The sequence below is a fragment of the Ochlerotatus camptorhynchus genome, unplaced genomic scaffold (assembly GCF_037179485.1).
Source record: "Ochlerotatus camptorhynchus isolate MF236.1 unplaced genomic scaffold, CSIRO-AGI_Acam_v1.1 ptg000055l, whole genome shotgun sequence".
NCBI classification, from domain to species: Eukaryota; Metazoa; Arthropoda; class Insecta; order Diptera; family Culicidae; genus Ochlerotatus; species Ochlerotatus camptorhynchus.
The window spans coordinates 3,842,612-3,869,423 of NW_027040545.1; the positions used below are offsets into that span (position 1 = coordinate 3,842,612).

Consider the following 26,812-nt stretch of genomic DNA (forward strand, 5'->3'; position numbering starts at 1 on the left):
CTCCCGGATGCGGTTGGTAATCATTTGAGTTTTTTTCCGTGCCCTCGACTTCGCCCCGCAAACTTCCTTTACGATCTTCCGTGCCGTAGAATCACTGATCCCGTGTTCCTTTGCCATTTTCCTTATTGAACGCACTGGATTCACCCGAATCTTACTTTTGATAGCAGCGATAACCCTCGGAACCCGAGCTGACCTCGGTCGACCTGTGGCCACCTTCGCGGATAGTTGTCCTTTCTTTTCTCGGTCTAAAACCCTTTTGACGGTCCACCGGGACACTCCCACGGCAATTAAAATGTCTTTTTGTGACATTTGCGCGTGGGACAAATCACGAATACGCTGCCACTTCGTCATGGTGCAACTCTCAAGCTAAGTAAATCATTTTCTTTTATACACAGCCTACTACGGTATGAGCTATAGGTTACGTGCATGCAAAGAAAACCAAGGCATTGTATGCACAGGTGAAACGGGAAACACGATGGTGCACGCATACGGTAAATGTACCAGTCATGGCTATACGATCCTATTAATATGTTGTGTTCCAATTATGACCTATGGAATTCCCATACCATACAAAGGTTGTAGATAAGACATTTCGCGGAATGATCTATTTCGTGGTAAATATAATTGAGATTCTCTTCACATAAATAAAGGCTTAACAAATGCTGTAAGTGTAAGTGTTTTATCCTTATTTGTCCTATTGCACTTTCTGGGACTACCATCAACTTCAGCACGTGGAGCCGATTCCGATTTTTTATCATTAGACCATCGATTCTCACCCAGTTCTTCATTTCTTTGGTGGTTTACGTCACGTGATGGCTCGTCTATTTTTTCTCCCGGATCAAATTCCATGGATTCTTCATCTTCCCTATTGTCACTTCTATACTTGTATAGTTTGTATGTATCGATAATATCGATATCGGTCTCTGAAAATATCGATATCATTTCGATATCGGATTTTCAATATCGATATCGGGTCCGATATCCGATATTCAATATATTTCATTGCCTTCCAGCTTCATAATGTAAAAAATAAAATGATTATGTTTACTCTGCCAGACTACATCGCTCAAAATTCACCCTGTTTTCGAAAACACACCGGAACGGAGGGACTGAGGTTGCAATTCTTGACACAAGTTTGAAACCCGAAATAACCCCCTAGCAACAATCGATTTTACTCTTTACTTTAGCCATTGTTTACGTTTGGTTGTTCAGCCTACTGTTTGTTGATCTAGAAATGTGCTAATAAGTCACTTTGTCACGATTCGTTCATGCGTTCATATGTAGATTGATTCGAGGTCAGTGGCGTTGCCCTAACCTCAATTTACCTGTGCACCAGCTCTCAAAATAGATTCTGTGCATTTTGCAATCGATTTGAATGTAATTATTGCAAGATATCACGTTTTTAAACTTGGTAAAAAGTTAGGTTACGCGACGTCATTGTTCGAGGTACATCATCAAAATCGGTTAATTATTCAAGGAAGTGTGGCACTGCAAAGTTGAACAAAGTTTTGCCTGTTTGCTTATCCGCTGTATTTTCGGTCAATGGCAGTCATCGCTTTTCGCAAAATAAAAAAAAATCGATCCGTTCCATTCCATTGAATTCAAATATCTACACCAAAAAAGATTGATATATCCTTGTTTTCTTTACTTTATTATCATTTAAATTAGCAAATATCATTAAGTAACATAAATTTATTTGAACAATGTTCTTGTTCTCCTTACCGCTAACACTCCTGTGTTTTTCCTTTTCTTGCTGTTCGTTTACGTTCCCCTTTTCGGACTCGGAGATCCCTCCAGAACAATAGTGGATTGTAACATGCCTAGTTTGAATGCTATTACTTTTATCGAATTGACTCAGTAACTCATACGTGCTAGTTGTCAATTTGAACTAATTTGCCTCTCAGATGACAAAACGTCTAACTAAAATCGGTAGTTTGTTTGTGTGTGAACGTCGGTAATTAATATTGTAATGCGAAGAATATCACTTGGCAATAGACTTTTTCTTCATTGGTTTCGGTTTCGGTCTTCACGTTGCCAAAAAGTACGGATGTTTTTTTATGCTGATTAATGCTGATAAATGAATGAGATAGATTCAGTTGAGACGTGATTAATGATATAATTAGACTAAGGTAACAACAACTAACTCAATACAACTAAAATCACAAATGAGCAGCAATGCGTTTATCCCTAAACTGTACGTACACCAGTGGTAGGTAGTAGTAGTTGAAATGTTCTCCACTAACTAAACTTAGAATTTGTGTCATGTTATGCGATTGTTCGGCTCCTCCTGCTTAATTTACTTCTTATTTCCTGTGAGATCCTTCCGTCTTCCACTATTCAAGTCTGGTAAAGTTGGACTAGATAGTTTTTTTTTTTTGGTTTCCAGTTTACTCGAACAAACTAAGTTCCTACTAAGTCAATTGAATTCCCTAAACTATAGATACGAGCTAATTCCTTTCGCTTTCCTGGCTTGCCTCCTTTTGGCTTGGACTGTGGTATGAAAGCCGAGTATGGTTCGGCTTTATCCCGAAAAAGAATGGTAAACTAAATCCAAACGAATCACATCGATCGCAAATTTTGATTATTCCCTAGCTCTTCCATTCACTATTCCTCGCTGATGGCGTCCTTCCGTGCGTGGAAGTTGCGCCAGGACCCATTCGTACAGACGCCCGGGCCTCGCCACCAGTCGTTGATGTCATCGTACCACTTGGGCTTCTGGAAGGACGCTTCATCGTGCAGCATTGCGCAAAGTCTGCACCAAAAGTACGTGTTGATGAACTCCCCCGTACCCTTCCACTTAAAGTAGGAATTGTACAGCTCGTCGTTGCGGTTCAGTATGTTGAGATACTCGGCCAGTTCCTTGGGCGAGGCAAATTCATCCACGTGGATGTAGGATTTCTGAGGGGAACTGGCTTCGTAGTCCTCCGGCCGAGCGCCCATCACGATCGGCAGGATGTTACGATTTAAGGCATTCACGAAGAACTTTTCCGTGATGTAGTCCTTGCAGTTGGAATTCTCGAACGCTAGGTAGAACTTGTAGTCTCGGTCGAGGATTTCGAAACACTTTTCCGCTGTGGTACGGGAACATTTATAGGTCCCGCAGGCGCCGTAAATGTCCACCTGGAATTGCGATCAAGGATGTGCTCCATTTATATATATCTATGGGAACATGTTTGATTTGTGTAAAACTTACCTGAATATGTTTCTGGAGCTCGTGTGCGTACTGCAGGCGTCCGTTCCGGGCTCCACAGTTGGACACGAACCAGGCCACCTTGCGGGTTTTGTTCAGTGCGTAGTTGCGATCCTGTTCGGCTTGGCGGATCCGGGGATCGAAGTATTCCCATTTCTCGTACGGGGCTACCACGTCGCTGTCCTTCCTGTAAGATAGATTCACATCAATTGGGGTGTCACGGAAATGATAGGATAAATGGTAATAAATGATTTTTTTTTTGTACAGTTCACAACATATATAACCAAAAATAGGTAGCACCATCTTCATTGAAATTTAAGTTTTATTGACAATAATCATAACTAGATGAAATGCAATGGATAACTCGAGCACCGATATTCAACCATGCGCATTCAATCCCGACGACTTCTAATTCTGCATGTCAACACCTTTGATTCTCCTTTCTCTTATGCTTCACTTATCTACAGAATCGACTTAGCCCTCATTTATTTTCGGCAGATTTCAATAGACTCGCATATTTTTGCAGACGTTGTGATTCTGATTATCTGATTATTATATCACATATTACTATATATCAAAAATTCGGGATGAGGAGGGACCACAGGGCACCCAATTGAAGCGATTTGGATGGGGAGAGTGGAGATATCAACTCCCTATTGCTAACATTTCGTGGATAAAGGGCGGACTCTTCTCCCGAATAGTTGAGGCATCTTCCTGTGGGATGGCTTGTTTTTTGACCAATTGACTGATCAAGTTGTTGCAAGGAGATTCTTAACTCTCCCAAGGAAATGAATAGGCGAATTGGCTATCAATCCATCCATTCGTTTTTGGCCCTCCATACAGCGATTTTCTGATGACAATCAGAGACTATTAAGCTTGATCAACAGTGAGGACTAGTTTTCGTGCTGCAATGAGTGGTAGATCACTATCATCATCATCATCATCAGTTCATAACATATAAAACCAACATAGTTTAGATCGGTTTATTATATCCCTGTGCTTTTTTTTTAATGGTCTGCTGCAGTTAGATCTCGATTTGAGCAGCACATCGTTTTTGCCTTTTTGAGATACACAGGACTTATTTGAATCTTTGAAATCGGTTTCCTGCATGTCCAAAATTGCAATTTCACTGTATTTTATTTTGAAATTGATATTTGCTGAAAAACTTCTTTGTAGGCATTCTGCTACAAAATTCAACTTGGGGTACAAAATGGTGAGTTAACAACCTGGAAGAAGCGGAATACCTCACAAGTTCCTACTTCACGCCTCCCCGAGTCATATGATAACAAAAGACTACCAGCTGAAACATGGACACAGCTGAGTGGCGTAGCCTGGGCAATGTTGCCAGTCCGGCAATAGCAATGTGAATAGGTGTGACGCGAACACTGGCGCGGTAACCATAGTACGGTGATAGAGGAAATTCTTCACCAAACCCGAGAGTCTGTTCCCCATGGAGGTGCTGCTCAAAACGGCGTCTGTTCTCCATGTTAGGAGCGGCTGATCACCGTCCTAGTGCCAGCGTGGGACTCTAAATAGAGCTGTGCACGATGGTCTCCCGGCGAGACAGGGGGATGGGGCACTGAAGAAGGAAATACGGATCGGAACAATCGGCACAGACCTACGCGACAAAATAAGGACTACGATTGGAAATTCGGAACATGGAACTGCAAATCGCTCGGCTTCCCGGACTGCGATAGGTTAATCTATGACGAACTTCAACCACGCAACTTCGAAGTCGTAGCACTGCAGGAACTTTGCTGAACGGGAAAAAAGGTATGAAAAAGCGGGCATCGAGCGGCTACTTTCTACCAGAGCTGTGGCACCACCAACGAGCTGGGAACCGGCTTTGTAGTGCTGGGTAAGATGCGCCAACGCGTGATTGGTTGGCAGGATTAAGTTGAGGATTAAGGGCCGTTTCTTCAACTACAGTATCATCAACGTGCACTGCCCACACGAAGGGAGACCCGACGACAAGAAAGAAGCGTTCTATGCGCAGCTGGATCAGGTGTACGACGGCTGTTCGCAACGGGTCGTCAAAATCGTCATCGGCGACAAGAACACTCAGGTAGGACGGGAGGCAATGTATAGACCGACAATCGGGCCAAACAGCCTGCATGCCGTATCGAACGACAACGGTCAACGATGCGTGAACTTTGCAGCCTCTCGGGGTGTGGTAGTTCGAAGTACCTTTTTCCCCCGCAAGGATATCCACAAAGCCACCTGGAGATCACCTGACCAACACACAGAAAACCAAATCGATCACGTTCTAATCGACGGGAAATTCTTCTCCGACATTATCAACGTCCGCACGTACCGCAGTGCGAACATAGATTCGGACCACTACCTATTTGCAGTATGCATGCGCTCAAAACTCTCTGTTCGGTGCATAACACCCGTCGATGTCGAACGCCGGAGTTGCCCAGGACTACGCGCAGCAGCTGGAAGTTGCACTACCCACGGAAGAGCAGCTTGGCGCAGCTTCTCTTGAAGATGGCTGGAGGGACATCCGTTCCGCAATAGGAACGAACGTGAGGTGATTGAAAGGTGGAAGCAGTACTATGACGAGCACCTCAACGGTGAAGCAGCAGAAAACGAAGGTGACACGGCAACAGACCTTGGAGCACGCGCAGAAGACGACAGGCTACCGGCCCCTGATCTTCAAGAAGTTGAGGAGGAGATCGGTCGGCTGAAGAACAACAAAGCAACTGGTGTAGATCAACTACCCAGTGAGTTATTAAAATACGGTGGTGAAGCATGGGCTAGAGCGCTGCACTGGCTAATTGCCAAGATTTGGGAGGAGGAGATATTACCGGAGGAGTGGATGGAAGGTGTCGTATGCCCAATCTACAAAAAGGGTGGCAAGTTAGATTGCTGCAACTACCGCGCGATCACACTGCTGAGCGCCGTCTACAAAGTGCTCTCCCAACTTCTATGCCGCCGCCTGTCACCATTTGCAAGAGAGTTCGTGGGGCAATACCAGGCGGGATTCCAAATTTTCGCGATTCGGCAGGTTCTGCAGAAATGCCGCGAATACAACGTGCTCACACATCATTTGTTCATCGATTTCAAATCCGCATACGACACAATCAATCGAGATCAGCTATGGCAGATTATGCACGAGTACGGATTTCCGGACAAACTGACGCGATTGGTCAAGGCGACGTTGGATCGAGTGATGTGCGTTGTTCGAGTATCGGAGACACTCTCGAGTCCCTTTGAATCTCGAAGGGGGTTACGGCAAGGTGATGGACTTTCGTGTCTGCTATTCAACATCGCGTTAGAAGGTGTGATCTGAAGAGCTGGGATAGACACGGGTGGCACGATCTTTAGGGTTCACCGATGACATTGACATCATGGCACGGAACTTTGAGACAATGGCGAAGACGTACATCAGACTGAAGGCTGAAGCTAGGCGGACTGGACTTGCCTTCAACGCATCAAAGAAATGCACGAAAGGAAGAGGTTAGCCTCCCACCTCGAGTTCAGATTGACGGTGACGAAATCGAGGTGGTCGATGAATTCGTGTATTTGGGCTCACTGGTGACCGCCGAAAATGATACCAGCAGAGAAATTCAAAGACGCATTATGGCAGGGAATCGTGCCTACTTTGGACTCCGGAGGACGCTCCGGTCGAATAAAATTCGCCACCGCACGAAGTTGGCTGTCTACAAGACGCTGATTAGACCGGCCACGAGACCTGGACTATGCTCGTGGAGGACCAACGTTTTCGAACGGAAGGTGTTGCGTACCATCTACGGTGGAGTGCAGATGGATGACGGGACGTGGAGGAGGCGAATGGAACACGAATTGAACCAGCTGCTGGGAGAACCATCCATCGTCCACATTGCAAAAATTGGGCGACTACGGAGGGCTGGGCACGTCGTAAGAATGCCGACGACCCAGTGAAAATGGTTCTAGAAAGCGACCCAACAGGAACAAGAAAAAGAGGCGCGCAGCGGGCAAGGTGGATCGACCAAGTAGAAGGCGACCTGCGGACCCTTCGCAGACTACGAGGCTGGCGAAGCGTGGTCATGGATCGAGTAGAGTGGAGACGACTTCTTCGGACAGCAGTGGACAACAAGGCCTTAGCCTGATTGGTAAGGTAAGTAAGGTATTCTGCTTACATAAACAGGATGTCGACTACCTGAAAAAAACCTGGAAAATCAGGGCGTCTCAGGGAATTTCATTCAAATTCAGGGAAATATTTCTTAAGGTTCTATTTACTTTGATGCATTTTTTTTTAAATAAAAAGCAGTTTTTTTCGACGCATTATTTTAGATTGCAAAAAGCTCGCGTCATTTTGTGTAAAATATCAAAAGGAATCGAATAGTGCGAGCTTTTTGCAATCTGGAATAATGCGTCGGAAAAAACTGCTTTTGAAATTTTCCAAAAAGCATCAAAGTAAATTGAACCTTAATCACAGAAGTATGACAAACTTTGCTAGTTTCAAACAACTTGATTACTCGGTGTAGTTTGAAGATGGTTGTTTATTTGAAATTTTAAATAGAGTGGCGAATTTGTGGTTGCTCAATGCTTGATGCAAGTTGAGCAAGAATTACTCAAATAAAAGGGTATTTTGATGATTTTGCGCCTAATATAAATTCAGCTGGGCTGGCATTCCTGAGTTGAACTGAGATCTTGAGGGTTGATAAAAATCCATTTCCGTAGACACTAGACATTGTTAGTGGTTGCAAAATTTAACCTCCAAATTGGTATGTGTTGGTCTCTTAGTAGATGTTACACCTAATTGCTTCTGACCTTTGGGCGCATTGGAGCGCTTTTGAGTAAATTCAAGAATGGTAAAGTGTTAAGAGGATGATTTTTGTTTCTGAACGCTTGTAGTTCCTGTTCCTTATTGTGTTCTAAACAGCTTGGTTAGCTCAAAGAATAAATTAAATGAAAATTTAGAGGAACGGTCTTGCTTCGGGTGGAATTTTGTCTTTGATGCTTGAAGTAGTACTTTTATGATTGAAATATGATTCAAAGAAACGTAGACAAGCATATAGTGGCTTTATTGAGTATTCCAGGCCTTCATTGCAAATCTGATAAGCTCGGAAAATTAGCTTCTCAGTGAAAGATAAATGCGCTGTTTTTACGATTTCCCACCATAGGAATCTGGTCGCAAATTAGCGTTTTGTTAAGCGTATTGACCGGAATAATTTTCTTGCGGAGCTGGGTCTCAAATTGTGCTCAAGGGATTAAAGACATGTGTTTCATATGTAAGATGTTTGAGAACTGGTTTATTTTCTGTCCCTAGCGTTGAGTTCAGAAACAGTCAGAAAAAAACTTCTAAGCCGGGTTGAAAAAGTTCACGATATTTCACGAAGTTCAACAAGGTAAAAGTCGCGAGTCATAGTTAGTTTTGGTGAATATTTTCAACACTGCTTCTAAGGGTGAGAAAATCGCCATGCCAAGGATCTCTTCTCATATAATATCATGTAAATCGAGCAAGCCTTGTTTGTAGATTGATATCGAGATGGTTGCAGTTTCCTTCGCTATTGATCATTAATTGAATTGATTACCTGGCGCTTACCGCGATTACAATTTGTGAATTTAGAAAAATGTTGTGCCTTCCCGTTTTTGGCAACACGCGATTTCTGTCTTTTTTGCATTCTATTAAACGTATCGAACGCTTTATTCAGTTTGAGATTGTACTGTATCACTCTCATGGGTTAGAGGTCCATGTGGTATTTAATGGAAAAATGTCCAGAAACCACAACCCATCTAACAATTTTGGCTGCAGACTAGCTGAAACAACCGAAAAATTACGTTATGCATCTAATGTGTGCCTGTATAGGCTGTTCTGCAACTAGAACTGTGGAAAGTAATAGCTGATCAGATCGTGTTGACAAAACCATGTACACACTACAACTGGAATTTGTTTGAAACTTACTGGAAAATCAGAGAATTTGGTTTTCTTCATTGAGTCGACGCCCTGATAAATGGGTTGATCTTTTGTACGATCAGTTGTATGAATAAAGAAAAACAAATATTTCGCCTTGCTACACACTCTTTTGCATTGTATTGCAGCAGTTAAGGAATCTACACAAAAATGTTGTAAGCCTTTGTTTGCCTCGCTTAAGGTTTTATTTCTGTGCTCGTTTCAAACGATGATATGTCAGTGCTTTGCAAATGTAAGTTAGTAAAACTGTAATTACTGCATTGATCTGGAATCGCTGCATAACTAGCTGCTATCGGAGATAAATTTGTGCCAAGTAGATCCTTGTACTATCTCAAAATTAAATCAACTGTTAATATCTTAGCAAACAATGGATCATATTTTGGATTGTAAAAAGTGCGCGCGTCGGGAAATTTAACGTGTGTTGGCGTGGAAAAATTCAACTGAGTTCTTTGACTAGCAATGTTATTGGCTTTGTGATGAGTGTATGTCCAGTCCTTCAACGATAGCTAGGGTAAACTCACCAATAGTGGAGGTATGTTTGTGCAATGTGACTTATGGAGACTCCATAAGCCACTATAGGAACACATTGCACTAACGTACCTCCACTATTGGTGCGTTTACCCTAATCAAATCATCGAGTTGAAATCTCATGTAGCCGACATCGTCAATACTCTCTCATCTATCACCCCTAAATCATCTGCAGCTGAATTTTGTCATTTTACGCCTATTTCATTGTCCAGATTATTGAACGGAACCAGATCAGCAATAGATAAGTCATTGGGGAAAAAAATCGTTGTTGTTAACACATCTAGATAGTGCTGGAATTAGGATGTAACAGCCTTTGTTGATTTCTACGAATTAAATGCACGCCTACATAAACCAACATATCCATCGGGTAGGAGAAGCCACCCCCAAGTCGATGATGATGTCGATTTGCCAGCGAGAGCCATGACTTTCGAAAAGTCATTGTTTACAAAAGCTGTTACGCCCTAGTTCCAGCTCTATTAAATGTCGACAATCAGAGCAGGCTGTTATGCCGCAGATACACTTGTTTGTATGACCAGCTATCAGCATGAACATTATTTGTTCACACTTGTATAGTTTTTGGATTTGCTCATAATATATTAAACAAATAATGCTCGTGTTCATAGATTGTCATGCAAGTTTTCCAATTTCAGAATGATTTCAGTGATGTTAAAGAATTAGTGCCAAGATAGGAAAATTGTAACAGGCTTGATTATATATCGTTTAAATTAGTGTTGAATGAAAAATATCAAACTTTGGCAATGTAGCGTTCAATTTCGCAAATATGAGAATCGTCGGAACCAGAAGACTGCTGTATGTTATTGGAATGTTTATTAGCACGTTGGATATTAGTGTTATTAATCTGTACAGCTAAGTTACTATTTGTGTTGCCATTTGGATCTTTATATGTGATGCAACTAAAACGTGGCCCACTTAAAGTTCCGAATTTTGAGATAGAAGTGCACCGATTCACCAATAATCTGGATTTACTTTGGCGATTTAAAGTAGGCCATCGGACGGATGCGCAGCGCACTACATCGAGCGTGACCGTACCCAATCTATTTTACACAGACTTTATACAGTCTTGTTCACGAAATTCATCCACCACAACCGGTTATAGATACATGGAATATGTAGGCACATTGTGTGTCATATTCTTATCACTGAACCATGTAATAATAATAATGGTACAGAAAACATTCAATGTCACCAAAGCGTGCAGGTGTTCTACATATAATTGTTACTTCGAACGCAATTGAGAGCTCAGTAGCACCTACCTGTAAGTGGCCGTCCAGTTGAACACGTCGGGAAATTTGACGTGCTGCGTGTGGTAGGGGCACTCCAGGAAGTACATCATGTAGATCTGATGCGGCGATCGTGGCACGGCCGGCGGTATGTAGTGGTCTTTGTACAGGATCAAATCCGCAGTGATGACCTTCTCCCGAGCAGACGTAATACTGCACGTCGAGACCGGACACTTGGAATTGTGGAACACATCCCGACCGGCTTTCACATTCCACGGTCCCAGTCCGTTGTAGAGGAGGATCGTTTTCAGCTTACCCTTGCGCTTGATGGCCTCGTAGTTGGGTGGTACAAACATCAGTTGATTGGTTATCCGATCGCTGCGTAACGTTTCCGATGGTAGAAGTCGAGCGATCCGTTTGTTTGTCTTGCGATTGCGCCGTACGGGTTTCGGGTAGCGGACGCCATTGGACAAGTACCATGGCCGCTCGCTATAGCTGATCTCGTTCATGCTGTGCAGTGGTTGATCCTCCGGTTGACTTCTGGCGTCCAGTTTGTCGCTGTCGCGGTCCAATTGGGCCAGTCGTTCCAGGACTTCCGTTGTGTGGATTGGCTAGGAGAAAATAAATTACGAAGGAACTATTAATAATAGAAACATTACCCTAAATAGACTAGCCAATGTTTGACTCAGTAGGTTCTTGGAACCCACTGGATTAATTCTACATCTGAGGCCGGTCTTAGTATTGTGGCTCATCGACACGCGTAAAACAAAGTGGGAGTTCAAAAAGAATTTGAATGAAAACGGGTGTAGGACTCAAGTATCCAACGTAATTTGGGTAGTGAACTTGGTATGCCAAATGTTGTTCAGAAATAGGGAATAGGGGTTAATGTACCAATGCACTGTAGGCCAGATATACAATATAGATGGGCAAAATTAATAACTACTCGGGGTAATGTTTGGTAGCAATTTGATGTCTTCTGAAAAGTAGTTCAGCTGTACAAGGCCTACATTGTGTATGCAAAATTTCAGTTCTATGGATTAATGTAAAGCAATCCTGTTTTGTATCTTTTAAACGAAGCGTTTTCGTTCCCTCTACAAAGTTGTCTCTGAGATTACGTTGAACAGAGTTGCTGAAAACGTCGAAACTATCACATATGTCTAGTTTTATTGGGTTTGTAAAACTACAGCAAAAAACTGTTGTTTAAACCGTTTTATATATTGTTTAAATATTTTTGTAAGATTTTTTTACGCTGTTACGTGTTGGGTGAGCGCGTTAAGCAAGTTGTACAAAATTCGCAGAAATTCCTTGGTGACGAGGAAGGTGGGTACAAACCTTGCGATCCAGCCATCATTGTTGACCGCGTACAGCGTCTAGAAGAAGCCTATGCTGAGCTATGTAAACTGGCTGTTGAGCGTCGTTCTCGATTGGAGGAAAGCCGCAAACTGTGGCAGTTCTATTGGGATATGGCCGATGAAGAGAACTGGATCAAGGAAAAGGAACAAATTGTGTCTGTTGACGAGATTGGTCACGATTTGACAACAGTTAACTTGTTGCTGTCTAAGCATAATGCTTTGGAGAAGGAAATCAATAACCACGAACAGCAGTTGATGTCCGTCAGCACCGTTGGAGATGAGTTGGTCCGACAGGGACATTTCGGAGCAGACCGTATCGTTGAACGTCTGAAGGAAATCTTAGCGATGTGGAATAACCTTCTGGATTTGACCGTGTCTCGGCGTAAGCGTCTCGAGAATGCCGTCGATTACTTCCAACTGTTTGCCGATGCTGAGGATATTGACAACTTGATGCTTGATGCATTGCGTCTTGTTTCTTCCGAAGATGTCGGTCGTGACGAAGCAAACGTTCAAAGCTTGTTGAAGAAACACAAGGATGTTGCGGATGAGCTGAAGAACTACGCTGAGAATATTGAACAACTGCATGGCCAGGCCAAGAATCTAATTCTGACCGAAGCGGAACAACAGAAGGTTCAGGAACGTCTTGCCGCGATTGATTCCCGCTACAAAGAACTCATGGAACTGGCGAAACTGCGGAAGCAGCGTTAACATATAGGGCAAAGTGTGGCAGTTTGGCCAACTTAAGGAAATCATCAGTAATCATACCAAATTCCGGGTAAAATGCGAGTGATTTTTATCCTAATTGATAGTCTCAAGCTCTATTCATTAACAATTACAAATTGAATATTAAAAGTAAACTTTTGAATCTTATGAAAAAAGGTTTAATAAATGTTCGTTTTGTAATCGAAATAAAGGCGTTGGGGGCAGTTGAAGATTAGATCTCATTGCCGATAGACGTTTGTTCGATCGCTGCGTTGTTTTTTTTTGGTTGCTTTTGATAGCTATACAGTACGGTGAAATGTCGAGTGTAGTAGCCGTCACGAATACCATTGCTTTCATATTTCCGAATAATGCTGCCCAGCCAACTCTACCGGAGATGGTCCGCTTCGTGAAAGGCCTCACCGGTGATCAGAGAAAAATGGACACGGCGTTTAAGAATGCTGAGGAGAGGACGGTATTCATTAAATACAAGTCCGAGGAAGGCATGAGGGAAGCCCTCTCTTGTAACGATGAAAGGCAAACGTTCCATTATTCTAATGGAACAGAAGTGGAGGTTTGCATGTCGGTAGCGGGTTGTAACATCCAATACGTACGGGTGTTTGACCTACCGCCGGAGGTATCCGATCGTGATCTTGTTGCTGAACTAATCAAATTTGGGAAGATTAAGCGCTGTGTGCGGGAAAAGTATCCACCCGGATATCAACTGGATTTGTTCACTGGTGTCCGCGGAATTTACATGGATGTGGAGAAAGAAATTCCACCAGCGATCTACTTCCTTAGCAGAAGAGGAAGAATTTTCTACAGTGGAAATAAATTGAAATGCTTTGCTTGTGGACAAGAGGGACATCAAAAAAAGTCTTGCGGAAGGAGGAACGTTAAAATAACAAGAGACACAGGAGCAGGTGTCGAAAAAAAAGAAGACGGGAAAAACACATTCGCTGCCGTTCTCGCAGGAACGAGTTCGTCAGACAATGTCGAGAAGCAGGCAATAGATTTGGAAATAGAGATGCTAGAGGAGGAAGAAGAAGAAGAAGAAGAAATCGGTACAACACTGGAAGCTGAATTGGATCACGGAAAACAGCAGAACAATCAACACAACCAGCAGCAGCAGAAGCAACCGGTATTACACTACCAACCGCAAAAGCAGCAGAAGATTGGAAACTGGACTGAGCACGTTCAACTGCATACAAAGCTGCTGAAGCAACAGCAGAAACAACAGAAGTATGCCAATGATAGTTCACCGCCCAGGAAGACCTTACGTCCCAGCTCTTTACGTTCGGGCACCGGATCAGATTAGTTTTAATAATTGAATTGTAATTATTCATTCTCTTGACTCTTGGCTCCGTAGAGTTTTAATTAACAGTTGAGCCTTACAAATAAATTATATGGATGAAAAAAAAAAGGCGTTGGGGTAAAGCGAGCTCCCTATCGGGATGGTATGAGTACTCTTGTAAACAATCGGTATGAATATTCTGTTTTCTTGAGGTTTTACGAAGGGTCAACAATAAACAGTTTTAGCATACAAAGATTTAAAATAAACATTTTTTTTTTCCGTAAAATAAAATAAATTTAAAAAAGTACTGCCTATTTCCCTCCCCTTGGCTAGTTTTTTAACCTGGACGTTGGTGGGCGGGCCTAATCTTATGCTTCATTGTGGAGCCTTGGAGATGGTTGGTTTAGGTCCGGCATCGTTGGCTCATGCCGTGACAGAATAGCGTCATGAGCATGCGATGAGGATTACTGAGCTTCCCCTCTCTGATGAACCATTGCATAAGAGAACCAAAGTTCTAGCCTGAAGTGATAGTATCACACTTGTTACTCCTTTATTTGAAAGCCGCGTTGTAGTACGCTTACGTATAGGCAGTGACGTTGGGTGCGATACTGGCGGGTTTTGCCGCAAATCACTCTTATTTTATTAATTTTTACGCAGATAGATTTATTTGGGTTTGCAAGGGAATTATACTATTGAAATATTTCAGAAAGTGCCCAACAGTGCTCCTTCTACTTGCGTGACAAGCTTTCGTTGTTGTTTTCATTGAGGTATTACTCAGGGAACAATGTTAAACATTTTTGTACATGGTATTGCAACTAATCTTATATGTGCTTCATTTTGATTTGGGATAAGTGTTTGAACTATGGCTCGGGATTTCCACTGTGGTGTGCTTCTATTGTGACATAACCGTACGTATTTTTGTGGTGCGACATAGTGGAAACGTGTGAGCGTAGTTGAAGCATATACCCTATGTAATTTAAAATCAGCTAGGAAACTTACTTCAAAGTGAAGCATTTTAGTCACTTGAAGGTGTCACCTGGGACGAACTTATATATATTAAATATAGGTCAAAGTCAAAAACAACTTGAAACACGTTAAATTTTAGATTACATTCACAAGTGCAGGTACTTAATAAAGCATGGTAGGTAGATTAGAGATTTCAATTATTTATTAAATTAGACTAGAGATATCATAATCATCAAACGAACTTAAATAAGAAAATTTAGACAGCCTAGTAGCATTCAGTGGATTAACAGAAGAGTTAGGATGCGGAGGGTCCGCTTAGGGAGGCAACTAGCTTTTAAAGCAACTGACAACTAGCCTTTTCATGTATTGTCTGTTTATTTTGATTATTGCTTTAAGATATCAATTTGGTATATATGTGAAAGGATGAATCAGTGGGAGATGGATTTTCGGTTTCTTTACATTTAGCATCACTATGTGTCATTTCGTCAAAACCCTCCAATAACCGGCCTCTTCAATCCCTTCCTTTACCCATGGCGTTCAAGTGGTCCGCATAGACTATTCAGCCATTACCCGTCCTTTATCCTCGGCTTTGGATTGACTTGCGCTCCCATTGCCCCACCAAACGCTGCAAAATGAAAATGAAAATGAAAAAAGTACTGCCTATTTAAGGTTAAATATTTTACCAAATCAGCTGCTTCAAAACGTGATTTCAAATTATATATGAGGGGGTTAGAAGGAAAGTGGTGTAAGTGACTTTGAGCGATTCTCTTAATCGCGTTTCCCTTTTGATAGCCACAGCTTTATAAACAGATTTTGCGCTATTTCTGCCACTTAGTTTGATAAAGGAGGTTCTCATCTAGCATCCAGAATGGCACATGAATCAAGGAATGTGTTTGCAGCTGAATTATTAACGAAAGAGAAAGTCGATGAAGAGAATCGATCAAAGTCACTTACACCAGTTTCCTTCTAACCCCCTCATATATAATAATGCAAAAGGAATAACGCAATTTCTTTTGTTAAGAAAAACTTTAATGTTTATTGAAACCTAGAAAAATATCGTATCATAAAATAAACCAATGACAAGCTGCTGAAGGAAAATTATCGATAAGTTATAAAAAAATACCGATAGAACTTATTTTCTGATTCAGACATCTTAGAACATTTTTGACATTTTGAGCTAGTCTATCATTTTTCGAATATTCGCACTAGAAAAAAGTAATTTTTCATACTAAAATTAAATGGATAGTACAAGTAGGTTTCAGCATTAAGCCTGCAATAGATTTTCCAATAAGATCAATAAGATGCTTTTTAAGCGAGTGGCCACATTGCCCCATTTTTAGAAATTGCCCCACTTTCCCCTATCCAAACTAAAGATTTTGTTAATATTCTTGGGACCGTTTTTCTATTTGACATGCGAAAAATTAATTTTTTTTTCAGTGGTTGTTTATGTAAATGTACTTTTTCATGGCTTTCTGGGTAGTCAACACCGTTCTATTCCTTAGCAAAAGTTCTATGTTTTATGGATACCTACTCTGCCGTTCTACGTATATCTTTCATAACTTGGATATGAGAAAACAAGATTATTGTTTAGAGTCATTTCTGCTTATTGGAAATATTTACGTTACAATTAATTAGTGCATTGTCCACATTCCATCAAAATGAATAGCTTGTAGTGAAAACTACTAATACTACTTTTATTAAAATCAGTTTAACATATTTTTTATATGAAAACATTCAGTGGGACCGTTATGCCCTGGGAGCCATGTAGAAGGGAATTCTACGCATTTCAGTCTCACTAAGAACTGCAACTTTCCGTGTTGCTTCGACGATGTGTTTGACGTCTTAAGCTTATGTTACATATTGTTCATGAATTATGTATAAGTGTGCTCGCATTTTCCACATTGTTCTTGAAGTACCTGGCTGGTTTGGACCATCAACCGATACTGGAAATTAGGGGGTTGGCATTGCTGCAATTATCGCTGCATTAGCTAAAATGCAGGCTAAAGTTCTAGGTAAGTTTGGATTTATAACATACAGAGTTGATCATTACTCAACATACATTCAACCGCATGCTTCCCCGTCCTATGCTAATGTTTTTCTAACTCAGCCAACAGCACTAAGTTGACCTAGGGTGAATGATGGCTTCGGCAATACCTTATTCTATTATCATCAGGCTCTCAAAGAAGAGCTCAATTTTGGCATTTTGTTTCAAAGCATCTGTTGGTCAAATTTGAGTGCTTTAGGACTTTGTTTACCCCCTGACGATAATAGGTTAAGGTATTTCCGAAGCCAACATTTCCCTTATTTAACCAACTTTTTTTTTCTGAAAAAAAAAACAAAACAAAAATGAAGCAGCTGATTTGATGATTCAATACCTGAAGTCCTAGTCCTATAAACGCTCCGTAGCTTTTGTTTAAGCTACATATACAAGAAGTATTTTATTATATATTATATAAATTATGCTAATACGTCGGTGCTATTTATCGTCAGAATTTGAAATCCTCGAAAAAGAATGAAAAATCAGTTCTTTCAACATTCCATTTTGGTTTTCTAAATTCAAGTCGAACAATCGATTATGAGTTAAGTAGCATTGATCGATTCTATTCATGGACTCTGTCTTTCTTTAATATCTTGGTTACAAAACCGTTTCTAATCGTGTATGTCGTATTAGATTCTAAATAATAGCTCCTTTTGAGATGAACTAGCCTTCGGCTAAAAATCTCTGTAATAAAGTTAAAATAAAAATTAAATAGTTTATACATGACCGTGGGGTTGCATAGAAAAACTCGACGCATATCGCATCGCATATTTACATTCTATCCGATTTAACTGTGGGTGCTCACAGGTAAATTGCATCACTTTCAAAAATCTGTAACATTTTGCCCTTTGGGTTAATTTTAATGAAATATCAATCTTTAATGAAAAAACTACAAGGGACAGCCCCATGGGGTTGTACGCAATGGTGACGTAGGACTACGCGGTCTTATATAATAAATCTTATTTTTTAACTGCAATAGGAGCTTGTGTTTTTTGTGTAGGAATAGGAATTTGAGCGGGGTTCTCTTTGTTTATACTCTTTAGGATGACGCGCTTGACATAGATGGGGCCAGCCAGGAAGAGCTACAGATTCCGATCAATAGCGGTGCGGCTTCTTCCTCCTATGGATGCTCATGTGGGCTGCGGCTCGCTGCTTGCGGGCAGCCTTTTGTTGTGTACTGGAGAACACCATCACTCACCACGTGGTGATTGAATAAACACCGTTTGGTGAGACCGGATGGAATTCAACTTTGAAATCTGTGTTAGGGAAATCGCTTTTCGCAGGCTGTAAAAATTTTAATTATCATAGCAACAGTTGCACATTCGTGTAATTTTCAATAAAAAAATGATAAAGTCTTAATTTTAACTGATTTGTGAAAAAATTCCTATCGATTGGCGTATTAAGAATTAGAATAATGTTCAACGCTACGCGCCGAAAGCACTGCTGCTACTGCTGCTGATTGGAACTGAATCCGATCAGCGGTTGAGGGCAGCCTTGATAGCTAGCTGCTTGCGGGGAACCTTTCGTTGTGTACTAAATCTGTGTTAGGGAAATCGCTTTTCGCAGGCAATCGGTGATAATTTTAATTATCATAGCAATAGTTGCACATTCGTGCAATTTTCAATAGTGACATTTTGAAAAATGATGAAGTCTTAAACTTAGCAGATGCGTAGACATATTTCTGATCGATTGGTGATAACATTATTGAAATTGGTCCAGGGGCAGCTGAGTTATTAACATTCAAAATCTTTCATAATTTGGTTACATGTTCCATTTTCGGTTTTCACAAAATGTACCCCCATATAATCTCACCCAAATGGCGTCTGTTGTTTACACTGCGTGAGTTTCATTGTGAAATGTTGCGCACCGACACCCATCGGAAAGATGTTGGGAATCCAACAATCTACTGTTTCCCGTGTGATAAAACGTTTCGGAGAACGTTTAACTGTCGATCAGAAGCAAGTGAGTGCAAGAAAAAGTGTTCCGTACTGCGTTGAAGATCACAGCCGAGTGGTTGCTGCCCTCAAACGCAAACCCAACTATTTCGTTCGGTATGTCGCGAAAAAACTGCACCTGGCAAAAAGTTAGCTTTCTGCAGCCAAGAAACGAGCAGGACTACGTTCGTTCATGGTTCAGAAAGCACCAAAACGCAATGAACGGTAGAATAGGACTGCTAGAACTCGGACACGTAAGCTGTACACACAAATGTTGACAAAACCACACGGCTTATCATAGACGACTTCAAACAAATTCTGGAAAACCAGTATGTGACTGCGAAAGACAAGTTCGATGTTTCAGAGTCTCTCAGGAAACAGCAAGTGACGAAATTCCCCAAGAAATTCATGATTTGGCAGGCGATTTGTTGGTGCGGAAAACGGAGCAAGCCTTTCATAACAACTACAACCGTAAATGGCGATGTCTACATGAATGAGTGCCCGGATCTAGCCTCTTGTCACTACTCCATGGACGTTTTGGGTCAATTTCGTGCCGAAGGATCTAAATCCCCCAAACACACCGAAGTTGCGACCGATCGAAAGATACTGGGCTATAAAGAAGCACGAACTTCGTAAGCATCCTAAATTTTTTTCTTACGTTTATTTATTAGGCTCAAATGTCAATAAGACTCAACGGAGCCGAATGCTATGATAAATAGACAATTGATTTTAATTAGGAAGCACTTTTTCTTAAACATTAGCTGCTCTAAACAGGCGGCATCAATCCTTCTCTTGTTCTTCTCGATCAATGCACACCGTTCTTCCGAAACTTCCAATCGATCTTTAGCGTTTCGTTTGCGTTTTATGGTTTTGCTGTTGCTCTGCAATAGGTGTTGGTTTGGAAAGAGAGGGCCACTGCTTACCGTTGGCTGCGTTTGATTGTTGTTTGTTGGAGTGTTTGGTCTTATTGATGTTGCTGGTTCCACTGTTCACGCTGTTACTGTTGTTGATGCTTCTATTCTGCTGATCAGTTGGGGGATTATTGTCCTCATTTGCAGTTGCTGTTGCCACCTCAGAGCAAAGTTGTTTGGTATGGGATTTGCACCCGCAATTACGGCATGTTTTTACCTGATTATGGTAGGATACCATCGTAATTTCGTCGTCGACGGTTATGTACGACGGGATGGGGGAGAGTAAGCTTAATTTTTACAACGCGCACTCCATTACCAGACTTCGCTTCTAATGGCTATCACTTCACCATACTGACGCATATGATCAATGATAGCCATATTATCCATGTCGTCCAGAAGATCATGTAAGTGCACGTCGACCGCACTGCTCTCGACGTAAATTGGAATCAAGATCTTCTTCCTTTCGTATTCCATGAAATGCTTCAGGTGATGAGCTGAAGCGATTCTTTCTGCCACTACGTCACTTTTCATACCCAAATACACAAAGTTCTTGATTGCCGATTCAATCGTTGTACAAAATTTTATGGGTGGAATTAAGAACAAAGTTCGGGTATTTGGTGTCTGTGAAGAAATATAGTGGAATAAAGATACGTAACCCAAGCTTCTGTATAGTATTACATTCTCTGAAAATTTCATGACAATCGGTTGAGAGACTTATTTTTTAGGGAGTACTTCTAAGTGATGCAATTTAACTGTGGACACCCTTCAATGCGATGTATGTCATTCTTATATTTCAGGGAGAAAAGATCGATAATGCCATCTATGTGGATGAGTTTTAAAACTAAATGTTTATGTCAATAGATGGTCCATATTATACTGAGAAACTTTGCTGAAGACACCAAGTCACGAAATTGCATTGTTTCAGAGTTATTGACTGTCAGAACACCAACGGTGCAAAGTGGGTGGCGATGCCGTGAACAAGCACACTTCTCGGCAACGGGACAGGCGTGCAGTCTAAATACCATCGTCACGAATTTATGTTGCACCCTTGGGGCTCCGTCAAGTAATTCAGCTTTCCTAATAACTCGAAAACAGTAGGCTATGAAACATTGACGTCTTCAGCAGAGTTGTTTATTTTGTTAAGATTCAAAAGACGTAAAGTCGTTGAAATGTCAGAGTAAAAAGTTCGATTTTTGCGCCATCTATACGGATGAGTCTCGAATCTTTTTATGTTGATAGACGTATACGTATATTATAGTAAGAAACATTGCAAACGTTTTGGAGGTAATAATTATGGTGATGGGTCATTAGGCTGAATGAGTCATTAGGCCGAAATTTTAATAATTGTTTCCATTTCATCATCTGGCATCTGTATTATTCCGGTAGTAGCAAAAAGTAGGCTAAATTATGTTGGAGCATATTTCATCCAAGGTGTCAACAATTATTGCTTCAATATACCTGGAAAGAACCGCTCAAGTTTAAAGGAAGGAAAAATCTCTTTTGAAATATCTTCAACTAGGCATTTCTTCAGATAAAAACAGTTAAACTAGAAAAAACTGCTTAGGATTGAAAGAAGTAGAAATTAGCTATAAAAAAACGTAGTATAAAATTCCTATATTGAAGATGTAATAGCCGCCATGTAATAGAGTAATTCATAGACCTCCGAAAAATATGCACATTGAATCATAAAAAAGAGTGGGTCTTGATCGGAGACTGATACATTGATGGTACCGTAAAACGAGGTCCAATAAATTGGTAACTGAGGTTTCTTATTGTTTTTGTTTAAATATGATAATGTTTATGTCCCATGATGTTGAAATAGAATGCATTCTTACGCCCTGAAACAACAAACAATATTGCACTTGAATAAAAATCAAGTCAGTTATCAAACACATCCCGCTGACCAAATTGACTCCGCTTTGCGATACTTTCATTTATCATTTAGAGAAAGATTTGGTTGGAATTGCCTCCTACAGCAGAAATACACACAGATTTCTCGAATTACGCCTACTTCGATAAGCAACGATAAACTATTCTCCAGTTCCATGCTCCTCTCTGTCTGCTGTTATACTGAATAAAAGCCTACACAGCTCACGTACACACCGTGATGTACCTAGATAGGGTTTTTTTCGGTCGTATTTTTGTCCATGTGATCACGGTTTGCAATCAAATTGAGTGTCACTTTTTTACAATAAATCATAATAATTTCCATCTCATCAGAAAGACTGAGTACTAAACATTCCGTAGGGGAGAACAGTTCATAATGCACCCCTGGGGTAAAATCACCCAGCATTGTATGTGAAATTGTATGTGCCGAAATGCTAGTTTAATCCCCCATGGTGATCTACATATTTATTTATTGAATTAAATCTTCAACATAATGTTGTACAGATATTTTCTAGGCTAGGTGTCGAATTCTATGTCTGTAAGTAGACTTACTAATGTTAAAATCATATATATCAAACGTTTCATTAAACACACGACAGCACAAAGTCCATGGTTCGTTGAATCCATAGTTGGTCCGATAGGTAGGTTGCCACAGAAGCGTGTAACTACGTAGAACTCTTTGAGGAGCATTGATGTAGATTTGGCTCACAAGAGAGTTGCAATCCACGTCACCGTTAAGCAATCCAAACACGAAGAGTCGCTGAAGTAGTTTCCTCCTTGCTGCCAACGTGTCCAGGTCAATCAGCCTGCACCGTTCTTCGTAAGGCGGCAAATTTACCGAATCGTTCCAGGGCAGAACACGTAAAGCGTATCTTACGAAGTTTCGCTGAATTGTTTCGATTCTGTTTAACTTGAATAGCGTGAAAGGGTGCCCACACAACAACAGCATACTCTTGAAGACTGCGGACTAGAGCACAGTATAGTGATTTCAGCGCGTAGATGTCCTGGAATGCGTTTGTGATTCGTTTCAAGAAACCTAATGTGGCGAATGCTTTAGCAGTTATCATGGAGATGTGCTCATTGCATCTGACTTTAGAGTCGATGATAACACCCAAATCCTTAACTGAAGAAACGAAGAGCAAACTACAGAGTCCTATCCTATAGTCATGTCGTAAGGGCTCGCGTGAATGGCTAAAAGATATTGCGCAGTATTTTGTGACATTAAGCTGCATACCGTTCAATGTACACCAGCGCAAAAGGGAATCAATATCCTTCTGGAGTGCGCAACAGTCAAGTCTTGACTTAATTGTACGAAAGATTTTTAAGTCATCGGCGAACATAAGTTTCCAAGAACACAGTCGACTACACAGATCGCCCCAAATGGCTACCTTGGGGAACACCAGAGGGTATCTCGAAACTAGGCGAATTAACACCGTTTATGCTCACATAGGCTGAGCGGTCAGTTAAGTAAGACTGTAGCCACTTCGTGGCCCAATTAGGTAATCCCATACACCTCATTTTGTCCACTGCAAGCACATGTGGAACCCTATCGAACGCCTTACTGAAGTCCACGTAGATCGCATCAACTTGTCGTCGTTTTTCAATGGAGTTGATCAGCGAGTTGAAGAACACCATTAAGTTGGTTGTTGTAGAGCGTTTCCTCACGAAGACATGCTGATGTTCGGTAATTATTGGCCTAACCGCTTGATATACGACCTCATATACGATCTTCTCCAGAGCTTTTGGGAGGCAGCTTAGAATCGAAATTCCGCGATAATTTTCAACGTTGTGGATGTTTCCAGCTTTGTGAATAGGTGTGATGGACGCAACCTTCCACATTGTGGGGGAAAACACCACTAACTAGCGAACGATTGAAGATAATCGACACAGGTGAAGCGAGAAATGCAGAAAATTTCTTAATGAACGATGGCGGCAAACAGTCAGGACCAGGGCCTTTAGAAGGATCTACAGATGAAAGAACTTTCATCACCTCTTCAACAGATACATCCAACTGCGACAAATGCAAGTTGTAATTAGCTATGCTGCTCATCCAGTCACGACGATCATCCGGAGAATGAGCGAGAGGGGTAGTCGAAAAAACATCCTTGAAGAATTTTGCGAAGAGATCAGAAGCTTCTTCCGCGGAGTGAGCACGAGCTTCTTTATAGGACACATCGAGTGGTATACCGCCATTCCGCCTAAGTTTCTTCACGTAGGTCCAAAAAGACGATGGATCCCGCTTTGGCTCCGACTCAATGCGCAATACATATTCATGTCCGTCTCATGTTTGTCATTCTACCATTAAATAGTCATTACTTATTTAAACTTCTAAATGAAATACTAAATTCAACCAAAAATCACGTTTCCCAATTCACTTCGCCATGATTTTTTCTAAAATCCGAAAATCCGAAAACTTCAACTAAAATTTCCCGGGAATTTTTTTTTTTTTCATAACCATAAACTCTACCTGTGAGAAAATTTCATAAAATTCTGAGGCCCTTCGGCCCCTTCTGTTCGATAATAATAAAAAAAATCCCTACTACAACGGACATTTTTCATCGGGGGGCACAAACACATTTTTACCTATATTTTTCATACAAAAAGATTGAGAGAAAAGTGGCCAATAGCATAAACCGCTCTGATTCACATTTTGTACATATGAAATAGTGTAAAAGTTGACTCACATTTTACAATAATAAAATCATTCTACATTTGCCTCAAGGTTCTGGGGAGGATTTGAACTCTAAACCCTCCCTCCTTCCCCTTGGCGACACTGATGTCATATTCGTTGAAAGTCAATGTCTACTATGATAACAACTGTTGTCACGATTATATCGACCTTCCCGCTCATTTCGGAGTGCTTCATAGTTAATATATAGAATTAATTATTTTTGATACCTAGTTAGTTTTCGGAGAACAACAAAAATCTATCTGTGCCAAGGGCTAACATTACCGGAAACAATTGTTTTCATAACATCTTCTTCCAGTTTTTCTTGTATTGCTTTCCATTATTATTCTATTACTGATCGTGAATGCTCATTTGTGGGCGGTAACGAAGTTTGTATACAATTAAATCATGTGTGAATGGAAGAGAATAAAATCTCAAATCAACTTATAATTACCTCATCCTTGACGTGATCCTGGTTGTTGTACTCCACTTGGTACTCATCCCGATTGTAGATGGGATGCGTGGCTTTACTGTTCAACTCTCTTCACGTGTAAGTTGTATTTTGTTGTATTGTAGATCATAGCCACATTTTCCATATTTACAAGTTGGTTGCAACGATCCATTTCGGTGAATTTTGTACCGTGGGGATAAACAGAGAACGAGAAGAATTTGATTATTTTTCCGAGACGCGGCCACTGCGCTTGTTGAAAGTTTTCCGTTGGAGTTGGGGAATAATGTGTCGAATAACGATAGTAGGTAAGGGGTATTTTATGATGACGGTGGTTGTGGAGGGGGTCGGGTTTTGGAAAATCGATACTACTCTCACGCACCCGATTCATCGTCAGAACTAAATTATTAACAATCATGAAAGCGTCATGAGTTGTCGTGAGTAGTTCATTTGGTTGAAAACAACACACGAGTCGTAGTAGGCGCGAGGTGGTACCGATTTGTAGAGGGTGGCTAGTTGACAGCAGGCTGTGCGGCGGTGGTAGTAAACTTACCTCAAATTGAAAACTAGTAGCACGAGAACGGCGAAACATAAAACAAGAAAGAAACACTTTTTCGGCGATACCTTGGGGAATCTCATGATCGATGCATTTCAAATTTTTGATGAGGTTCAGTCTCAGCTCCCGTTTCCAATAAATGTGGATTATTGATGTTTTTGTCTTCTATTCAGAATTCCTATTCAGATAAGTAGGCTAGTGCGGAAGAGACAACAGGAAAGTGGGCGGACATCTATTGGCTCCTAATTAGGGTGTATTTTAGTTTTTTGTTCGTCTCGATCTTGCGTTTTTTTGTGTGTCTTATACTCGCAATCGCAATATGAGGTAATCGATTTCCAGTGTCATTAAATATGGGTCCTTTTGTGAACCGTCGCCAAAATATCACTCGACTTATATAACTCGCTGGTTAGTGGTATACGATAGAAGCACCATCACTACATTTCTGCAAACGTTCTACACTATCCAAGTAATCCTTGACAGAATGCACAATAGTCGGCATGACTCGTTTGCACCGCTTGCTATGGAAATTATTGCACGGTTAATTACTCACTACGACGATGACGACGACGACGACGACTTTTCATGCACCGCGTTCGTATTTAGACTGAACATTGATTGTTGACCGCAACCAACCGCTCTGCTCTGGTTCTAGTTGATGCAAAATTGAAACACTTTTTCCTCTCGCGTAGGTACCCTAGATAAGCATCGACAATCGCTCATACAAGCAGTATGCCGTGGCGTACGAAAACCAAGTATCGTATTAATCACTCCAAAAAGCACAAACTTTCGACTGGCTAAACTGCTATTAGGGTTGACGGCATAACTTCACCAAATCAGAAAACAGTCACCAAAAATAATGTGCCTTTATAGTAGTGTCATTGAATTGATAACAAAAAAAAATCAACGCTGTTTGGTAATTACGCCCCTTTTCGTGGGCGCTCAATCGTACCCGTACTAGCACTAGTTGATCACAAATTGTATCATGTTAGTTTGGAGGCGTTTTTTCAACATTCATCAAACAATCAAAACTTTAGAAACCAATTTTTGCAAATCGCGAAAAACTTTCTCGCCCTACTGGCTGTGCCACGGCCCACAGGAAAATACAACGCACCCTTATGTAGATAGGCGCCTACCGTGAGCGAGCACAAATCGTGGTTCAGCGAACAACGCGAGAGCACGTCGAACGAAGATCTCATCC

General features: G+C 41.1%; 1 protein-coding gene across 1 annotated transcript; it reads right to left on the bottom strand.

Annotated features, from left to right (window-relative positions):
- Positions 1–1,590: 1,590 nt before the first annotated feature.
- Positions 1,591–26,703, bottom strand: FucTA (glycoprotein 3-alpha-L-fucosyltransferase A). Its single transcript, XM_065239379.1, has 5 exons — positions 25,612–26,703; positions 25,065–25,152; positions 10,895–11,472; positions 3,194–3,377; positions 1,591–3,120 (listed from the first exon to the last, which is right to left on the bottom strand). Exons 1-5 carry the CDS (start codon positions 25,695–25,697, stop codon positions 2,605–2,607), a joined length of 1,452 nt encoding a protein of 483 aa, XP_065095451.1. The 5' UTR covers positions 25,698–26,703; the 3' UTR covers positions 1,591–2,604.
- Between the last annotated feature and the right edge of the window lie 109 nt (positions 26,704–26,812).